We start from the raw sequence: 17,872 nt of genomic DNA, 5'->3' as shown, positions 1-17,872 counted from the left end.
AGGCGCTGTAGTGTTAATAGTTCAGGTGGGTAGCTGCGTCAGCATGCGTAGGCTGCAAAGGAACAAGTAATAGGTTTATTCCATGCTGAAAAAAAGAAGAAAGAGAACACAACGTTTCGGCCGTGGAGCCTTCTTCAGGTGCCTTTTTTTTCAGCATGGAATAAACCTATGACTTGTTCCGCTGTAGTGTTAATGTGAGCAGTAGTCACTGGGGCGACAGCATAGTCATAGTACAGCCGTGGAGTAAGAGAGTCTGATTTCATAAGTGACAGGTTATGGGCTTAAGTCACCCCTGCGGACACATCTCTTACACCCTTAAGCGAAGAGGTACTTTCCCCCAGACACTCCACCCAGCTGTAACTGGGGACGAAAATATGTGGGTGACCCTGCGATAGGGCACCGTCTCACCCGGGGGAGGGGGGTTACATGTTCTCAGTCCAATTGACGTTATGGGAGTTGATGGATGAGTGACTTTGCTCTGGCATCCACTTCACCTATGAATGATTATTTTTCAGTATGACGAGGCGATCGTTTTTCCCCCCATAGCTGAGGCCACAAGTCTCAGGCAGTTGCAAAGTACTACAAAGGCGTCGCACCCTGTTGACGTCACAGATCTGCACTCGACTTCGAGGCCACATAGCCCCGCCCATCCATTCTGGACGTGGAGCAATCAGAACACGCCAAACGCACGCTGTGGCGATCCTCGTGGTGGGAGGCCTGGGACGTGGACCAATCAGAAGCTGCCCGTCGGGGTTGAGGGGGCGGGGCCCGTGATGTCAGTTGTGACGAAATGGCTTGCGGAACAGCGGGCCGGGAGACCCAATGAGATCACGCCGCGTCCTGGGCCTTGAGCTGAGAAATCAACCGGCGAATGCAAAGGGAAAAAATCCAGAAATATAATATAGAGGGGATATGGTGAGTGTAATCTGCACAGGGCAATAAGAAGCCAGTGACGAACAGAGAGAGAGAGGCTTCATGCACTGAAATCGTAGTCGTTATAGGAGGGTTTTAGTTCTTCCGTTGAAGCTGCATCGTTCTAGCTGAGTTACAAGCAAACACTTTTAAAAATTACCAAGGTAAGTTGGGCAATGTCATCTCTGTATGAATGTGAGGTTTGTGATATGTGTGAGAGAGTGCACAGGCATTGACCGTACTGTGCCCGGCATTTAGCGAGAAAAGCAATCGAGGAGGCTCGTCGCTCGAAATTGCTTATTTTGTCCGTTTCTGTCAACTATGTCTCTTCTTTTGTGCTTTCGGGAGATGTGGAAGACTCGCCTGTCGATCGCGTTAAACTTATTTACATTCTGTCATGGCAGAGATCAAAACAAGTAAAGACAATCCCCAACGTTAATCTGTTTAGAGATGACCTGCTTTTTGGCAGACCGGTTCCTGCTTCCTAACCTGCCAAACCGTTGCATCCATTGAAACATGTGGTCGATAAATTTGGTCTCCGCTCAGACGCGCAGGTCAGAATTGGGGGCTGGAAGTTTCCACGTTTGTAGGCTTTGAATGACTGTCTTGATGCAGGTGCACATAGGATGAGGATTTCAGTCGTAAATAATTAATCAGCCCCGTTCACTTCAGTGATAGCTACAATAAGCGGTGCGTTTCTGACCCTGTTTTATCGTATTTAAACGCATTACGTTTTAGAGACGCAACATCCGAGTAAAACAGGATGTTGAACTTCCTGTTGTTAGTCTTAGTGCTGTACTTGGCATTAGTGTTTAATAGAGAGAAACGTGTCATTAAAGCGTAGGTTGTAGATCAGAGCACCTGATTATAAACCAGGATCTTCGGAGTATTAACAACTCAAATAAATCATAATAAATATACGTTCTGTGACTTACTTGGCTAGACTGTGACTTGAATTGCATTGCTTGTTGAAATCAAGTCCCTGTTTTGTATGCCTGATATACTGGGTTTTTTGCTCCTCTACAGACCATCAGTGCCGTGCTTCTAAACCTCAGCCCATGAGTCCGTAAAATGTCTGCTTACTGTTATTAAAATGGATGACAGTTGTGTTCAAAGTGACTAATGTTGTTCCACTTGTACTGTGTAAAGCTCTCTGTTCAGTGGCACAGCTGTAGCGTTTACAGCCAGGAGCCCAGAACTCAAGCCTCTGTCCCAGACAGCTGCCCACGTCCCTACTGTCCTGTCAGACAGATCTTTAACGCGCAGTGGCCTATGTGGAAAGTGCTGTGATAAAACACCGTGGACACATGCAAATCTCCAATGTTATTGGACATGTGCAAATGAGAAAGGACACATTTCAAATAGACTTGGCAGCTGAGGAACGGAATGAATTTGAAATCTTTTTCACACCGTGAGAGCTGAAGGACACCTTCATGCATGTTTGCTATTCATTAGGCAACCTCACAGCACTTACAAGTCATTTGGCATCGGCCCGTTTCCTTTTTTTTGAGGCATCTCTTCCTGCGATTTGTAATTCAGGGCTGAATGCACGGTGTATCAAGCACTTCTGAAAGAACAGGACAGTTGCCAAAACAACTCAGATTGATAATATGTAGTTTTTATCCTCTCATAATTTATAGCTCTTCTGTTAAAGGTAAGGTACATTGCTGTGCATTGTTTTGGAAAATATGCCTTATTTATCTAAATAATTTAGTTTGCTTTCACATGATTTTGTTCCCCTGGACAAAAACAAGCCCTAAGTGAATGTCCGCCTGCTCCTGCACCAAATTCTGCCACACTCGAAGAGTCAAATATCGAGGGAGGATTTCCAGCAGCGTCTGGCCACAGCATTTTGAATTACAAGTAAATCGCTGGAAAATGTGTGTTGTTTCATTAATCATGTTCTTTCACCTTTCTCCCTCCAATAAATAAGCAAGCCCCATGACGCACGGAAGATATCGGGTGATGTATCGTCAGAGACCATCTGCTTGATAACAATTTATGATTTCTCCGTCACTCCAAGCAGACATCTGCCATAAGCATAGGCAGACATCAGCCTTGGGTCTTCGGGACGTTCTTTTGAGTCAAACCTTCAGTTTCTAAAGGATGTGACACTTCTAAAGGGTTGCATTGCTAATGGGCTGCTTTCCTTCAGGAGGGGACCATGGGTGGAAAGCTGACTCTCTGGGCTCTCTCCTGCCTCCTGGTGGCACACCTGCCCTCTCACACCGGTATGGACATGTTACTGCGCTACACCGTTGCTGCCTGAGCTCAGATCAGAGGCCGGCAACAGCACTCTTTGAGAGCTGGCTTCCTGCGGGCATTCTGGAAATCTCTCAGTTACCACTTGAGTAAAGAGGAAGCAGATGACTTCGTAATGAAATTAGTGGAGCTAATAAGGAGGTAGAACTTTTCAGCCCTCTGAACTGGAATTGCTCTCCATGCTTTAGCTTAAGGGCAGCAAAGTCTAGTTCTGGAGGTCTTTGGACACTGTTGGTACTGTCCATCTGCCTTCTCTTAGATTAACAGACTTTCTAAATATTTAACTGCTAAATTAATAATGCAAATGAAATTGACATTTCTAGTGTTTGGCTTTTGCCCTGTGTGGAGAAGTCCTGTATAACCACTGACATTAGTTCCGGAAGACATGAGAAAGAAAAGAAAAGTGTTAATACATGAACTGATGACTGCTGTTTATTGGCAAATGCAACAGTAACTCTTTCAGTAGATCTCTTTAGAGCAGTCTTGATGTTGGAAGTGATATGGTCACTGTGTGTTCTTTTATTCGTCTATTACAGGCACTTGTGCTGAGGACGTTGAATGACCAAGATGTTGTGGCTGTAAATTGTTATTTTGTGTTTTAATGCAGATTCTGTAGCAGTTATGTCAGTGGACCTGGGCAGTGAGTGGATGAAGATAGCAATAGTTAAACCTGGTGTGCCAATGGAGATTGTTCTGAACAAGTAAGATGTTCTTTCAGTTCTAAACTTAGATTTACAAAGGTATGTAAAACAAAGAGTTGATCTGCCCTGCTCGTGACAGGAATGTAAATTATTCAGCTGGTGCCGTGTTCGTAAATTAAGGCTGGGTTATCCCCTTTATACCCTTGGCATTATAATTAGACCATTGACTCATTTGAAGTCAAACATTTCATACAAGTCATTCATTTGAGGATGATAATTATTTTCAGTTTATCTAATCTGAATACATAACGCACGATGGAATAGTGGAATAGACCAACTTGTAGATGTCATTTAGTTGTTCTTCTGTAACTCGCACTCTGACGTGAATGGACATTATCTGTAGATCTCCATATTTCGGGGTGGTGTTTAGGTACCTCACTTGCAGGTTCTGCCCAGCACAGAACTGAATTCCCTCTGAGGTAGGTAGGGCTTCCCAGGAAAACATGCCACAGCTCACATCTGAATCTGCCCTGGCTTTTTTTCTGTAAAAATATGTATAAAAAAAATCACGAGGGAAAAGGAGTTCGATTAGACTGTGCAAAAACAGTTCTTTGTTTGCATTTTTTCTGCTTTGGGTTAGATGGAAGTTGTTGACTTGCTCTGATGCCTGCTTTGTGTGGCACAGGGAGTCCAGGAGGAAAACTCCAGTGGCTGTCTGCTTGAAGGAGAACGAGCGTGTGTTTGGGGATGGGGCACTGGGAGTGGTAAGGACGATGTGTTGTCTCACCGGCAGTCTGAAATACCCCTTGCTTCTCTTGCTTCAGACAGTGATGCCTCTCTCTGAAAGACCCTAAAGAGAGAAGTGATGATCAATCTGATGATATGTTGCTACACATAAAGTGAGCCTCTGTCAGTCTGTTATCTTCAAAATTCCAAAATATTTTTTTGGAAAAAAATGATTTTAAAAAATCATAATCACTTTTGTTCACTGAATGAATCAATTAAACAGTGTGCTATTAACAATCAGCTGAAAACCTATTTGTAATACTCCGTATGACTGCCGTTTTAAAAGCTGAGCAGTTAGGATTCATCTATGGGTGTTCACTTCCCACTTTTAACCTCACTCTTCCTGTCACATTTTACTTGAAATTGATTAATCTTTCACAAACATTTAGCTTAAAAGAGTCTTGTAGCACAACTGTATGGACATCTTAAGTGAACAGGTATATGTAGTATTTAGGGACTTGTAATCGCAACCCTGCAGCTGTGAGTGAACTCGAGATGCATCCCACCTGTTTACATACTTTCTCAGTTTTTCACGTGGGCTTTAAGTAGCATTTTTCAGGAACGCAGCTGCTGTGGAAATCGAGATCTGTGTCTGCGGCTGTCGCTTACTCTCGCCCCTGTCCTCTCCTTCCCCAGTCCGTGAAGAACCCCAGGCAGGTCTACCGGTATCTCCAAGACCTGTTGGGAAAGAGGCTCGATAACCCCCAGGTGGCGCTGTATCGGAAACGCTTCCCCGAGCACCAGCTGGAGGAGGACAAGAGCCGGGGAACGGTGCTTTTCCAAAACACGGAGTGAGTCTCGTCTTTCATTTTCACTGTCCACATCCCCTGTCCCACGTAGCATATTCAGAATACTGAAGCATAACGAATAGGAGTTGTCCAGCGGTTGTATTCTGAATGACCATGTTTTAAGCATAAAAACATCCATGTTTAGAAAAAACTTTTTCTCTGTCGTAAGTAAATGTACCTATCACTTTTCTTTTAGAGAGGAGAGAAGATGACTTTTTTTCTTCTAGTTCAAATGGAATCTTTTTGCCTGAAAGTTTTTCCAACCAACTTCTAATCTAAAATGCTTTGTTGTTGTAATAGTTCCCTCTCTCTCTGGTCGTTACAGGGAGCTGAAGTACTCTCCCGAAGAGATCCTGGGTATGGTGTTGAACTACTCACGCAGCCTGGCTCAGGATTTTGCAGGTGAGCTCTTAAACAATGGAGCATCTCCAGTTTCTGAGGTTTACTGCAGTTAGTACTGCTGCACAGGCATGCTAATTGTCTTTTTATCATTTCAGAAGTTAACCTTTAAAACCATGAATTACTGATATGCGCCCAAGAATCACAAACTTGGCTCTTTCATTTTAGATAAAATAACATGGGGCTTCATTAATTGAGTCATAATCTTCTATTGTCTTGTCAATTGATTCACTACTGATGTTCCTTTTAGTAATATGGAGGTGTTCCCTTCTCCACAGAGCAGGCAATCAAAGATGTCGTGATCACCGTTCCGGCCTTTTTCAATCAGGCAGAGCGCAGGGCAGTCCTGCAGGCCGCACAGATGGCTGACCTGAAGGTCCTTCAGCTTATCAACGATAACACGGCAGTGGCCTTGAACTACGGGGTCTTTAGAAGGAAGGACATCAACAGCACGGCTCAGGTGCCCTTTAATGTCTTTCTTCAATTCAGACAACAACGGCACCATGCTGAGCTGTTTTATTTCATTGTAAAGTAAGAGCGCCAGCGATGTTGTCTAGGCAATGTAAAAAGGTTGAAGGGTGGAGACCTATCTGTGATTCTATGTGCACAGGTGTGTGTGTGTGTGTATATATATTATACATATACTGTATATTATGGGAGAGTATAAGCACTACATTTGTGAGTAAAAGGAAGACTTCAAAATGTCTTAAAATTGCCAAATACAAGTAGTACACCCGAAGAAGGCTCCACAGCCTCCACAACCTCTTTTCAGCCTGGAATAAACCTTTACTTGTTCCTTTGCAGCCCACGCATGCTGACGCAGCTGCCCACCTGACGTTTTTTGTTACCTGTTATTGAATTGAAGATGGTAGAAACCTGATTCTGGCCTGGGGTCGTTCCTCTGACCTGGCTTTGAAGCATTTTAGACAAACTCCTGTTGTATGTGACATTTCAGAAATAACTGCAAGGCACAGATAACAATGAGGAAAAGCCACAGGGTCGTGTGTGGATGTTTCTTCTGTAGTTCCGATACATAGGCACTGGTCACTCATAAACTTCCATCCACAACAACAACTTAGGGTGACTATAGCTGTACGCGGGCTATGAAACTCTGTCACGCCGCTGGAGTTTGGGATGCTGTGGGGCAGGCACACTGCGTGTATGCATGTTCTTCAGTGCTGTCCCAAAATGGCCGCCGCCTCATGCCGGAAGTGCCCCTGCTGAAATAAGCCGTAACTTGTGTGCTCCCGCAGAACGTGATGTTTTTCGACATGGGCTCAGGCAGCACCGTGGCCACCATTGTCACATACCAGACCGTGAAGACCAAGGACACCGGTGTTCAGCCCCAGCTCCAAGTCCGGGGGGTGGGGTAAGTGGAGGTCTCTCTCCCAGGCTGGCGTAAATCTGACCAGCGCCCGAGTACTCTCCCTGTATGACACTGGATTTGCCTCCCCTTGATCGAAGGTGCTGTTTTAACATTCCTCTGAATATTAAATGAGTTCTTAACGTGTTTGAATGAATCTTGAATATTCTGCCTCACGTAGTGTAGCAGCAGAGGTCCCAATGTACATTAAAGTAACGCTTTGCTTTTCTGAAAGTTTCAGACCTTGAGAAAATCTTTTGAATATACAAAAGAATTAGAGAACAACTCTCAGTAAATGATAGAATTATGGGTCCTGCTAGAACATGGATGAAAAGCTTCAAAGGTTAGATGAGGATGAACCTGAATCCATGGCTACACCGCTTCATGCCCAGAAATGTGTAACTCGAACCCGGTCCCACACTGCCACGAGCGTTCCAGCCTCTCTCCCTCTGTCACCTGGCCCAGGTTTGACCGCACGCTGGGGGGGTTCGAGATGGAGCTCCGCTTGCGCGACCACCTGGCCAAGCTGTTCAACGAGCAGAAGAAGACCAAGAAGGACGTGCGGGAGAACCAGAGAGCCATGGCCAAGCTGCTGAAGGAGGCCCAGCGCCTGAAGACCGTGCTGAGCGCCAACGCCGACCACATCTCCCAGGTAACAGATGGGCTGACAGTGGGCGAGGAGGGGTGTGGGTTAATGGACGGTGGGTGAGGGACCAGCCAGATGAGGGACGTTTTTCAGCACAATCTGTCAGTTTGGTTGTTGCGACTTGCAAGATCCAATCTTGTAGCACTCACCTTTGAAGTTAGTTGCGTCGTTGAAGCCAGCTTGGACACATGCTAATTGCTTTCTCAGTCTCGCCAGCACGTGTGCAATTAAATGAGCTGTTTATAACAGCGTGTGGATTCAATATAAAATGAAATCTGCCTTGAAGCACTTAAACCTAATCTCTGTGCGAGAGAGGTATGCTTTTTAATAATTTTAACATGCACATTGTAATGCTCCACAGCTTTGGAAATAAAGTGTAAAGAGCATTTTGGATTACTAAGCAGCCATAAAGTTTGCAAAATCCAATTTAAACATCCACCTGAAAATCATTGTTCTGTTAAGTCAAGGAGCACCAGCACATACGTGCTGTGTGTAATAGGACTTCTTAGTGCTCGAGTACTCAAGCTCTCCTTTCTCTTCCATCCCGGAATGACCGTGTCCTCCGCAGGTTGAGGGGCTGCTCGATGACATCGATTTCAAGGCGCGGGTGACGCGCGCGGAGTTCGAAGAGATGTGCGCCGACCTGTTTGCACGAGTGCCGGGCCCCGTGCAGCAGGCCCTGAGCGCCGCGGAGATGTCCATGGTGACTTCACTGCCCCCGCCGGTGCCGTAGTCGCCGTCTCACAGAGAAGTGCCTCTCCTTCCGGCTGACGTGTCCTGATGTGCTGCGCTTTCTCTCCGTCTCTCCAGGATGAGATCGAGCAGGTGATCCTGGTAGGGGGGGCCACTCGAGTGCCCAAGGTCCAGGAGGTGCTGCTGAACGCAGTGGGCAAGTGAGTGACGGGTGTGGTTCCTGTACCACTGTTCGCCGTGGCCTGCGGTGTGAGTGCAGGATTGGGTTTCAGGGGTCAGGCGGTGTCTGGCAAGGAGGTCCGCAGAAACAAACAGCAGGTTTTCACTCCTGCAACTCTGGCACTCAGGCTGGCTTGTTCTTGTTCCAATATGAAGTCAATCCACAGACTTCATACCTTATCATATGGGCTTCCGTAATTTTTTTTTCTTTTGTATGTCAGTTTTGAGTGGATTAGGTGGCATTGCTTTAAGCTTTCAAGCTGCCCCGCTTTGTTAATGAAAACAGCCAAGACAGATCTTAATTGCAATATTGTTTTATTGCCTCAACATGAAACTGTCGAGCAGCTCTGCTTAACGCTTAACGTTTGCCCAATTTAGCCTCCACCTTTATACCGATAGGTTTTTTTTTTCAACCCAAGCTGAAGAAGAGATTAACAGGCAAAAATAATGCGCCCCGTGCCCTCCCCTTCTCCCTGAGGTTGTGAACTGTCCCGTTGCAGGGAGGAACTGGGGAAGAACATCAACGCAGACGAGGCGGCAGCCATGGGCGCGGTGTACCAGGCCGCCGCCCTCAGCAAGGCCTTCAAGGTCAAGCCGTTCCTGGTCCGCGACGCCGCTCTCTACCCCATCCAGGTGACCGAGAGGACGAATGACCTTCAACCTTTGCCCGGGGTTGATTCCAAAAGCCTGGGTTGGTGGAGGTCCTTCCCGTCTCTTACCGCTGTTTCCTGTCCTTCTGGCCAGGTGGAGTTCACCCGTGAGATGGAGGAGGAGGACGGGGTGAAGAGCCTAAAGCACAACAAGCGTGTCCTGTTCCAGAGGATGGCCCCCTACCCCCAGCGCAAGGTCATCACCTTCAACCGCTACTCTGATGACTTCGTCTTCTACGTCAACTATGGCGACCTCAGCTTCCTCAGTCCTGAGGACCTCAGGTGTGTCCTCACTGCTGCCAGCACAGCTGTGCCGTCCCGGCCACTCCCGTTCGGTCCTGCCTTGCATCGAGAATCGCCAAGCCCTCCCCTTATCAACAATGCATGGCACACAGGTCCTTATGGAGAGGGGCTCTTGAAAAGAGGTCCTTCGTCTAGAACAAGCTGGAAAATCCTGTATTCGTACTTGAAGCCTTGAGCTTTCCTTGCCTCCTACATGAGATAAGGTTCAGACACGTGGAGGTGAAACAGCCAAGCAGGTCGTCGTGTCTGCGGTACTTAGTGTTCCTTTCTTTAAACCTTCCTCCCTGTTCAGAGTGTTTGGCTCCCTCAATCTGACCACAGTCGCGCTCACGGGAGTGGGCAGCAGTTTCAAGAAGCACGCAGAGGCCGAGTCGAAGGGCATCAAGGCGCATTTCAACATGGACGAGAGTGGCGTTCTGACACTAGACAGGGTGAGTAAACCCTCCCGCCCTCTGCTTTTGCAACTGGTCTGGGAGAGTGTGACTGAGCTTCTTAAATTTGAAAAGGAAGCCATTTGCATTCGAGGTTTGCAAAGAGGGATTTGTGAACGAGTGCAGGAATGAATGAAGAGAGGTTTGGATCTGTTCTTGCAGGTGGAATCGGTGTTCGAGACCATGGTGGAGGAGAGAGAGGAAGAATCAACTCTTACAAGTGAGTACACCAGTGAGCTGGGAAAATAATACGTGCTACGTGATCTCTTAAATAAGTACATTGCTTGTTGTGTGCATACTTTTTTTTTAACCTACGGCCTGGTTGGATCTAGAAAGTCTTAGAATGGTGCTAACTTTTGTGCATAATCTGAACTGCAAGCACATTGTGAAGCATCATTTTTTTTCATCGGTTAAAAAGGAAAATATCTTTTGTGCAAATTCCAGATTGTCTGAGCTTGTCATGGTGCGCTGTCAGCTGGTTTTGACTTGACGCTTACAATGATCTTTGTTTCCTTTGTCGATAACATCTTTTAAGAACTCGGAAACACAATCTCCAGCCTGTTTGGAGGAGGGAGCTCTGAACCCAAGGCAAATGTATCCGAGCCTGTCCAGGTAAAGACAGCGTTTGTGTTCTTTGCAGTGTGGCTTCACAGAACAACAGAGCTGGAAGGTGACTGCCACACGTAGATTAAGAATGGATATTGGGGGTGCTTTCCCTGCAACAGCTCAGAATTTGAATGGTTGTTTTTTTTTCCCCCTGGTTCACACGTTTCTTTTTTATTTTAAATGGCATAAGGATGAGGATGAAAGTACTGCGGAGGCTGGGAAAGAGGAAGAGGAGCCGGAGCAGAAAGGAGAAAATGGTCCCCAAGAGGAGAAGCAGGAGACTGGGGAGAAGGTTGAAGGAGAGCCCCAGGCTGAGAACAAGGAGAAGGCCGAGGGCGAGACGTCTGAGGAGAAAACGGATTCCCAGGTAATTAGACGTTTCCTGCGTAGCAAGATTCAGTTTCAAAACCTTATAATGCTCATAGATTACAGAAAATAAAGATGACATTTCTATTTGTCATATCTTTGCAGAAATCAATTAAATGAAAATATGTAATGTTTTATCAAATACAGTTCTAAAGGTTGGGTGTGCACCTTTTGGATGTGCTAATCTGATTCTGTCACCCATTTAGCAATACATTTGTTTCCACACCAAAAAAATCATACGCCTACCACCAGTTCAGTTTTTAGTTGATAAAATGTTCTCTTCCTGTGGCAGGCCAAAACGGAAGGAGAGAATGTTGGGAAAGCAGAAGATAAAAAGCCAGAGGAAGATGGAGGGAAAACCGAGGACAAGGAGGAGGAAAAAAAAGTCAAATCCCAGAAGAAGTCCAAGATTTCAGAGGACATTGGAGTGGAGCTGCAGATCAACGACATCTTGAACCCCAGCCAAGATCAGATTGCCTCCTCCAAAAAGAAGTAAGCAAGCCGATGAGAACCCGAAATATTGATAACCGACACCTGGTTCATAAATAACTATGAAATGTAGACAGATGGACTGCTTAGGTAAACCTTAGGAGACATGTCTATAACTGATGGCTTGATGGCCAAGTCCAGACCAAACGGTTGGATGTGGTTGTTTTATATGCGGAGTTTAGAAATAGGATGTTTAAAAAATGTACCTGTTTCATCACAGGACAGCATCTGCTTTTGTTACTGTCATCCCCAGACAACACAAGACGCCATGTGCAGAACTTGTAATTTAAAGTTGGTTTCTTTTCCTCAGGCTTCAGGACCTGACCGATCGGGATCTGGAGAAACAAGAGAGGGAGAAGGCCCTGAACAGCCTGGAAGCCTTCATTTTTGAGACGCAGGTACGAAACGGCCCATGTGCTGAGGCTCATTGTCAATGTCCGGATCGTCTTATTGATGTGGATATGAGTATACTGGTTGATGAATTCCATTACGTAGTAATGGACCTTCAAAACCTACTGGGGGGAAAGAGATGGTGCTTTGAAGAAATTTGAATACCCTACATGAAATACAAAAGAAGAGCTCCTGTTCCTTCTGAATTAATCATCTCTTAAAGATGGTCTGTTAAATGTATGAGGCAGATCACTTCATAGCTCCAAGTATCCTTGTTCAGGAGGTCACACTAGAAGTCCCCAAACCGGGCGCTACCATTGGCTCTGTGCTGCCCTGCAGGACAAGCTGTACCAGGAGGAGTATCAGGCCGTGGTGACGGAAGAGGAGAAGGAGCAGATCATGGGGAAGCTGGGAGAAGCCTCCAGCTGGATGGACGAGGAGGGCTACACTGCCGGCACCAAGGAGCTCCAGGAGAAGCTGGCGGAGCTGAAGAAGCTCTGCAAGGCCATGTTCTTCAGGGTGGATGAGCGCAGGAAGTGGCCGGACCGGCTAGCTGCTCTCGACAGCATGCTCAACCATTCCAGCTTTTTCCTCAAGTGAGTCTGTGCACCAGGAGAGGGGAGCCTTTTGATTAATCGCAGAAAGCTTTAGAAGTGAGTGGGACTGATGCTAGTGCAGGGTCTTATTTTCAGTTTTAAATTGAAGTTAAAGTATTAACTTAACCTTAGAATGTGAAAACACCTATCCACCAATGCCGATCACAATCTGTTCGATAGCTGATATAAATAACATCCTCCATAAAAAAAAAAAAAGAAAATGTGAGCTATCTTCACACTTGTACCCATATTCTGTTGTCTAGGAGCGCCAGACTCATTCCTGAAGATGACCAGATCTTCACAGAGGTGGAACTGAACACTCTGGAGAAAGTCATCAATGAGACAACGGTAACTAAACTAAACAAAATGGAACAGGGCATTGTAGAAAGTCTTGTCTATAGAGCTGTTGTGGTTTCAAAGCTCTGAATAAATTTTATATGCAGGTTTTATTTATGGATAACTATTCACAAATGAAATTTCAGGACCTTTACCTAATTCAAACAACAACATTCACACTAAGCTCTTTTAGAAAAAAATAAAAAATATAAACATGTAATTTGCCTTAAGGTTTCAGTTTTCTAATGCATTGAGAAGATAACTATTACCACGTCTCCCTCTACCTTTCCAGAACTGGAAGAACGAGACCGTGGCAGAGCAAGAGCAGAAGTCTCCAACTGAGAAGCCCGTCCTGCTGTCCAAGGATATCGAGGCCAAACTGGCTCTGCTGGACCGCGAAGTGAAGTACCTGCTCAACAAGGCCAAGTTCGCCAAGCCCAAGCCCAAGCCCAAACCCAAGGACAAGAACGCCACCAGCTCCGAGGCCGAAAAAACAAACAGCACTGCTGCAGATTCTGAGAAAGTTATCCCTCCTAAGGAAGAGCCCTCCTCTGAGAAAATGGAAGGCAAGTCTGTCTCTTGACTCTTGTATGTGATGACATCCTGTACGTTTGTAAGCTATTTTTGGTTTTACAAATTATTGGACAAAGTCTTTATCTCAAGACACGCAAAGTCTAGCTGATTTTATCTCTTGTGTATTATTATTTTATTTTAGTTCCCACAGTCGAGCCCACAGAGGAGGTGAAACCTGCAGAAGAGCCGCCCACTGATGAGAATTCTGGGAAGGAGAGCGAGACCAACAGCCAGCAAGAGCCTTCAGAAACCCCAGAGCTAGAAGGGAAACCAGGTACATCTCAAGCTCGTATTCTTACAAAACTGATCAATGTGGAAACTGCTTAAATATTGAAAAGATGTCATATCAGACAATCTTATTTTGTTGAACTGCAGACATCTCAAATTACTAGTTTTGTCATTTCCAATTGATTTCAACATACTCAATTGAAAATCTGCAATTTTAAGATGCATATGTAATAAACAGGGTGAGCAAAGTGAACTTTTGACTAACCTAGAGGAGTACAGATACATTAAACATTAAAACATTTCATTTTTGTATTTACAGAACCAACAGAAAGCAGTAAACTGGAAAACCACATAGAAGACGAATTATAACATCTGGAATTCCTGAAAAACAGTTCAGTGTATTTATTGACATTAATTTTTGTAATGTTTTATTGTTTTAGTTTTTTTTCTATTAATTTAAACCGGATTGCATCAGTGGATCATCATCAAGAAAACTATAGGTGTACATTTTGTTTGTTTTGTCCCCTCTTTCATATGGACAAATCCTATTTTTACCATGACTGTGAAATCTGCTGCTTGCCCCCCACCCCCACCCACCCAAAAATCAGTTTGATCAGCAAAAGTAACATGTAAAAAATTTCAAGCACACAGAAATGGATTCTGAAACTGGCTTTGCTCAGTCACTCAGTCTTCCATTTTTGGTTGTAGCTATATTCTGAATAAGGTGTGTGCAGGAAAGCAGAATTGGGAATGCTTGCAAACCAGTACAGCAGGTGTCAGTATGGTTAGGATTAGAACTCATTTCAGGTTCAGTTTCAGTTCTGAGTGTGGTGCTCATTGGGAGGAATTACCTGAGGAAAGCTGAGTTTGATCTGGAGCTCATTCAAACGTGGTCATTTTGTCGGGAATTTTTGGAGACCTTGTTGTTTTTTTTTGTGGCTGAGGCTTGAATTTGGAGTCATGATCTGAAGGAGTGTCGGGAGCTATTTAATCTAGGCCTCTGGAATTGACAACACCCGATATCTACATCATAGATCCTTGTAGGACTCGACTTCCTTTCTCATCTTTTTGTTGTTCGGTTTATTTTTAAATAAATCCTTAGGAATATTCCCAGTGGTAGAATAGGGTCCGATCTCTTGACCCAGGGAGGCTTGATACCACATGTGCTTGCTACCAACGAGGGGAGGATCCCTCTGTTCATGTCAGAGGAAACTGGAAGAGTTGCTAGCATCTTTTGTTTTTTTTGTTTTATTTGGTGGCAATGAGGAGTTTTAATGGTCCGATTCAGAATCGGATGCTGTTTTATCAGTCACATTCTGAATTTAGTGGCCGATGTTCTACGGTTTTTTTTTTCCTCCTTTGATGTGTAGGAGTAATGTACAACCTCATCAGTGTTGCATGTCTTTGAGCACTCACTTTCTTTAACTCGTGATACGATATTGTACCTTTAGGATCCCAGCTTACAGAAATTTCTTCTTTTTTTTTAGTGAAGCTGGGCAGGCTCAGAATTACAAGGGCAGGATTGTTGTAAAATTATCATCTTGTGGAGTCCCTAGAAGATTTCTCCCCTGCGTTAACAATCCCACTGAGAAACCTGAGTCCGAGTGCTGTATGATGTTTAAAGAGCACCTCCCAGCAGTGCAGAAGCGTATGAAACATAGTGGCTGTACATACATTGTTGGTATTTTAAGAAACTGGTATAATACAAGAGCCCTCACTCCTGGTCCTGGGAACTCAAGCGTCTGCTGGTTGGTGCTTCTAAGCGCTCAGTTTAATAACTCTGAACAGTATCTTCTTGGTTAAATTCATTGACATAAAGGTGTGGGTGCCTAGAATCAGGACTGGGAAAGCCTGGTGTTGTGTACGGTCAAGGTGAGTTATTGACTTAAGTCAAAATGTTTTCTGCATCACTGATCTACTTAGAAGCCTTAAATAACAGAGGGATGACTTTATTTGTTTTGTTTGAAGAATTTGCTTTTCTTCCAAATTCATACCACAGTACATGGGTTTTATTGTCATACAGATTTTAAACTAGGAATCTTTTGTGTTCTAGTTTTAAAATGTTTTTGGAGATACTGTAAATGCTGGAATATGTCGATTTGTGTTTCACAGACTTCTTTTCCCGTGCTTGTGGTGTCGATCCCAGACACGTTTTTCTTTCTTCAATACCGCCTGTATTGCAAAATACTGTTTGAAATGACCTAGCTGGAAGCTAAACATTTAATGCATTCATTCTACAATGTCATAAAAGTAATTAGGATTAAACTTTTTTTTAAATACTGTTTTCAGTCTGTTGAAAATGGGTGACAAAAGTGGGCCTGCGGTCGAAATTAGATTGCTTTATGGCTTTCTTTGTTGAATTCAGAAAGGGCCTCCTCCAATGTGATACATGCGTGTAGAGCAGTCCCTCTGTTTTTCTCCTCTGTATCAGGAAAATAGTTATAACAAAATAAATTGTAATGATTTTGTTTTTTTGTGTTTACCAGTACTATCAAAGGTATTCTTCTAATGATCAAACACTTTCTGCATCCATTTAGGATTTGTCTGACTGTGGTATTGTCTTTGAACTCAAAAGACTTTCCACCCCCGAATAATAGACTTTGCACTGGACTTCATAAGACTGCAGCTTTATTTCCCATTGCAAACAACTCATAAAAAGGAAAATGCTCTGTCCTGTATTTTGGAGAACACGTCCGTATACTTCAGCAAATATTGTTTGGGAACTGAATGGGTTAGAAAGGGATATCATCATATTTTGACTGAAGGGTTAAATGTTTTTTTCTAAAATGTTAATAAAGATTTTTTAATGTTTTTTTTTTGTTCTGATTAGTTTGTTTTATGAAATGGCATTCTTGGTAAACAGTGAGGTAGCATGAGGAATCCTCCTCCGTTGGGCTCCTGAGCAAGGCCCTTCACCCCAGCTGCTCCAGGGGCGCTGTATAAATGGCTGACCCTGCGCTCTGACCCCCAGCTTCTCTCCCTGTCTGTGTCTCATGGAGAGCAAGCTGGGGTATGCGAAAAAGATGAATTCCTAATACAAGAAATTGTATATAGCTAATAAAGTGATCTTATCTTATAATTGCATCCAGAGATCAAACAAAAGGGACAGTTTTAAAGAAATTTCTTTCTGAAATCTGAAATTTTAAGCCTTCTCTTTTATCGCCAGGATCTTGTTGTTTTGTGTTTTTTTTTATTTTAAATCTAATTTAAATGGGCACTTTTCTTAAATTTCTTTATAGTTCAAAATCTTATTTTTAAAATTGGTTGAGAACTCTTCATTACAAATTCTCATGGAAGAGAATTCATGAAATACCTGCATAGAAGCATACAATATGTCCAATCACCGTCGAGCATGGCCTCTCACTTTCTGTGTTCAAGGCCAGCACAATTACCTGGATGGTGATTTTCTACAGATATAGCAGTAGGAGAACTAATTGAATACATCTTTTAGCTTTACAGGCTTTCATGGAAAAAAAAATAAAGTAGTGATCTTAACACTAGCAATGGTATAGTTAGGAAGCAGAAGACATCTTGTTTTACAAGCAACATCACTGTACTCTTGCAGATACATTGAAGCTGGAAGTTTAATCTTGGGGGCTGCTGTGGGTTATTTTTGCTTGTCATCACTTTAATTACCACCAAAATGTTTCATAGTCATTTCCACCACAAAATACATCAGAATACCTCACTCTTAGAGGCTACATTACATGTTAGAACAACTTTTTAACTCCTAGGGCTTGTTTTCCAAACTCTCAACAGCGATACAGGTGTTCAGAGTAGTTGTCAAAGTTCACATGAGAGAATATTTTAGGTTTGGAGCTATGGGTCGGGGTAGTGGTTGGGTCATGAAAACTTACATGTACTTACCACGTACCGTACGTATATGGTCACAAAGAGCTACCGTGTATTGTAATATGATATGAAGACTTGGAAGGTATTATGAAGGTATTACATAGGCTATATGCAGTAAAGGTAAGTGGGAAAATCTACACTTTTCCAGACTTCACAGGACAACAGAAGTATGAGGATGTGCAGACAAGTCTGCCCGTCACGTTCTGCAGTGGCCAGTTCTCAATTTTCTCATCAGAACTGCCTGATGGACTTTACTTGCAGTCAGTTCACTTTTCGGGTGGCAAATGTAATTTAGAGTCGACTAACAATTCTTAAGGTATGATTTGGCATCTTGTGGGGTTGG

At 44.0% G+C, this 17,872-nt stretch overlaps 1 protein-coding gene across 2 annotated transcripts; it reads left to right on the top strand.

Annotated features, from left to right (window-relative positions):
- The first annotated feature begins 82 nt into the window (after positions 1–82).
- hyou1 (hypoxia up-regulated 1) lies at positions 83–16,488 on the top strand. Of its 2 annotated transcripts, none has more exons than XM_088939343.1 (25): positions 83–915; positions 3,068–3,143; positions 3,782–3,875; positions 4,501–4,579; positions 5,238–5,392; positions 5,715–5,791; positions 6,067–6,248; positions 7,042–7,157; positions 7,617–7,803; positions 8,366–8,500; positions 8,608–8,690; positions 9,210–9,342; positions 9,454–9,641; positions 9,955–10,093; positions 10,256–10,313; positions 10,629–10,705; positions 10,890–11,066; positions 11,358–11,557; positions 11,865–11,952; positions 12,284–12,540; positions 12,804–12,888; positions 13,169–13,442; positions 13,592–13,723; positions 13,997–14,068; positions 15,165–16,488. In XM_088939343.1, the coding sequence occupies exons 1-24, from the start codon at positions 913–915 to the stop codon at positions 14,044–14,046; spliced, it is 3,045 nt and encodes a 1,014-aa protein (XP_088795469.1). In that variant the 5' UTR covers positions 83–912; the 3' UTR covers positions 14,047–14,068; positions 15,165–16,488. The 2 variants fall into 2 exon arrangements, with proteins under 2 accessions (XP_088795469.1, XP_088795470.1); XM_088939344.1 differs by having other exon boundaries at positions 850–1,076.
- Positions 16,489–17,872: the final 1,384 nt, after the last annotated feature.

Source organism: Atractosteus spatula, chromosome 22 (genome assembly GCF_055471065.1).
Source record: "Atractosteus spatula isolate fAtrSpa1 chromosome 22, fAtrSpa1.hap1, whole genome shotgun sequence".
Lineage (NCBI taxonomy): Eukaryota > Metazoa > Chordata > Actinopteri > Semionotiformes > Lepisosteidae > Atractosteus > Atractosteus spatula.
This window is presented reverse-complemented; position numbering and strand designations above follow the sequence as displayed.

Excerpts from the sequence above, each read along its gene's own strand:
- hyou1 (XM_088939343.1), top strand. Across the intron at positions 3,876-4,500 it reads ATGGAGATTGTTCTGAACAA|GGAGTCCAGGAGGAAAACTC; the intron begins GTAAGATGTTCT and ends TGTGTGGCACAG. Across the intron at positions 12,541-12,803 it reads CATTCCAGCTTTTTCCTCAA|GAGCGCCAGACTCATTCCTG; the intron begins GTGAGTCTGTGC and ends TCTGTTGTCTAG.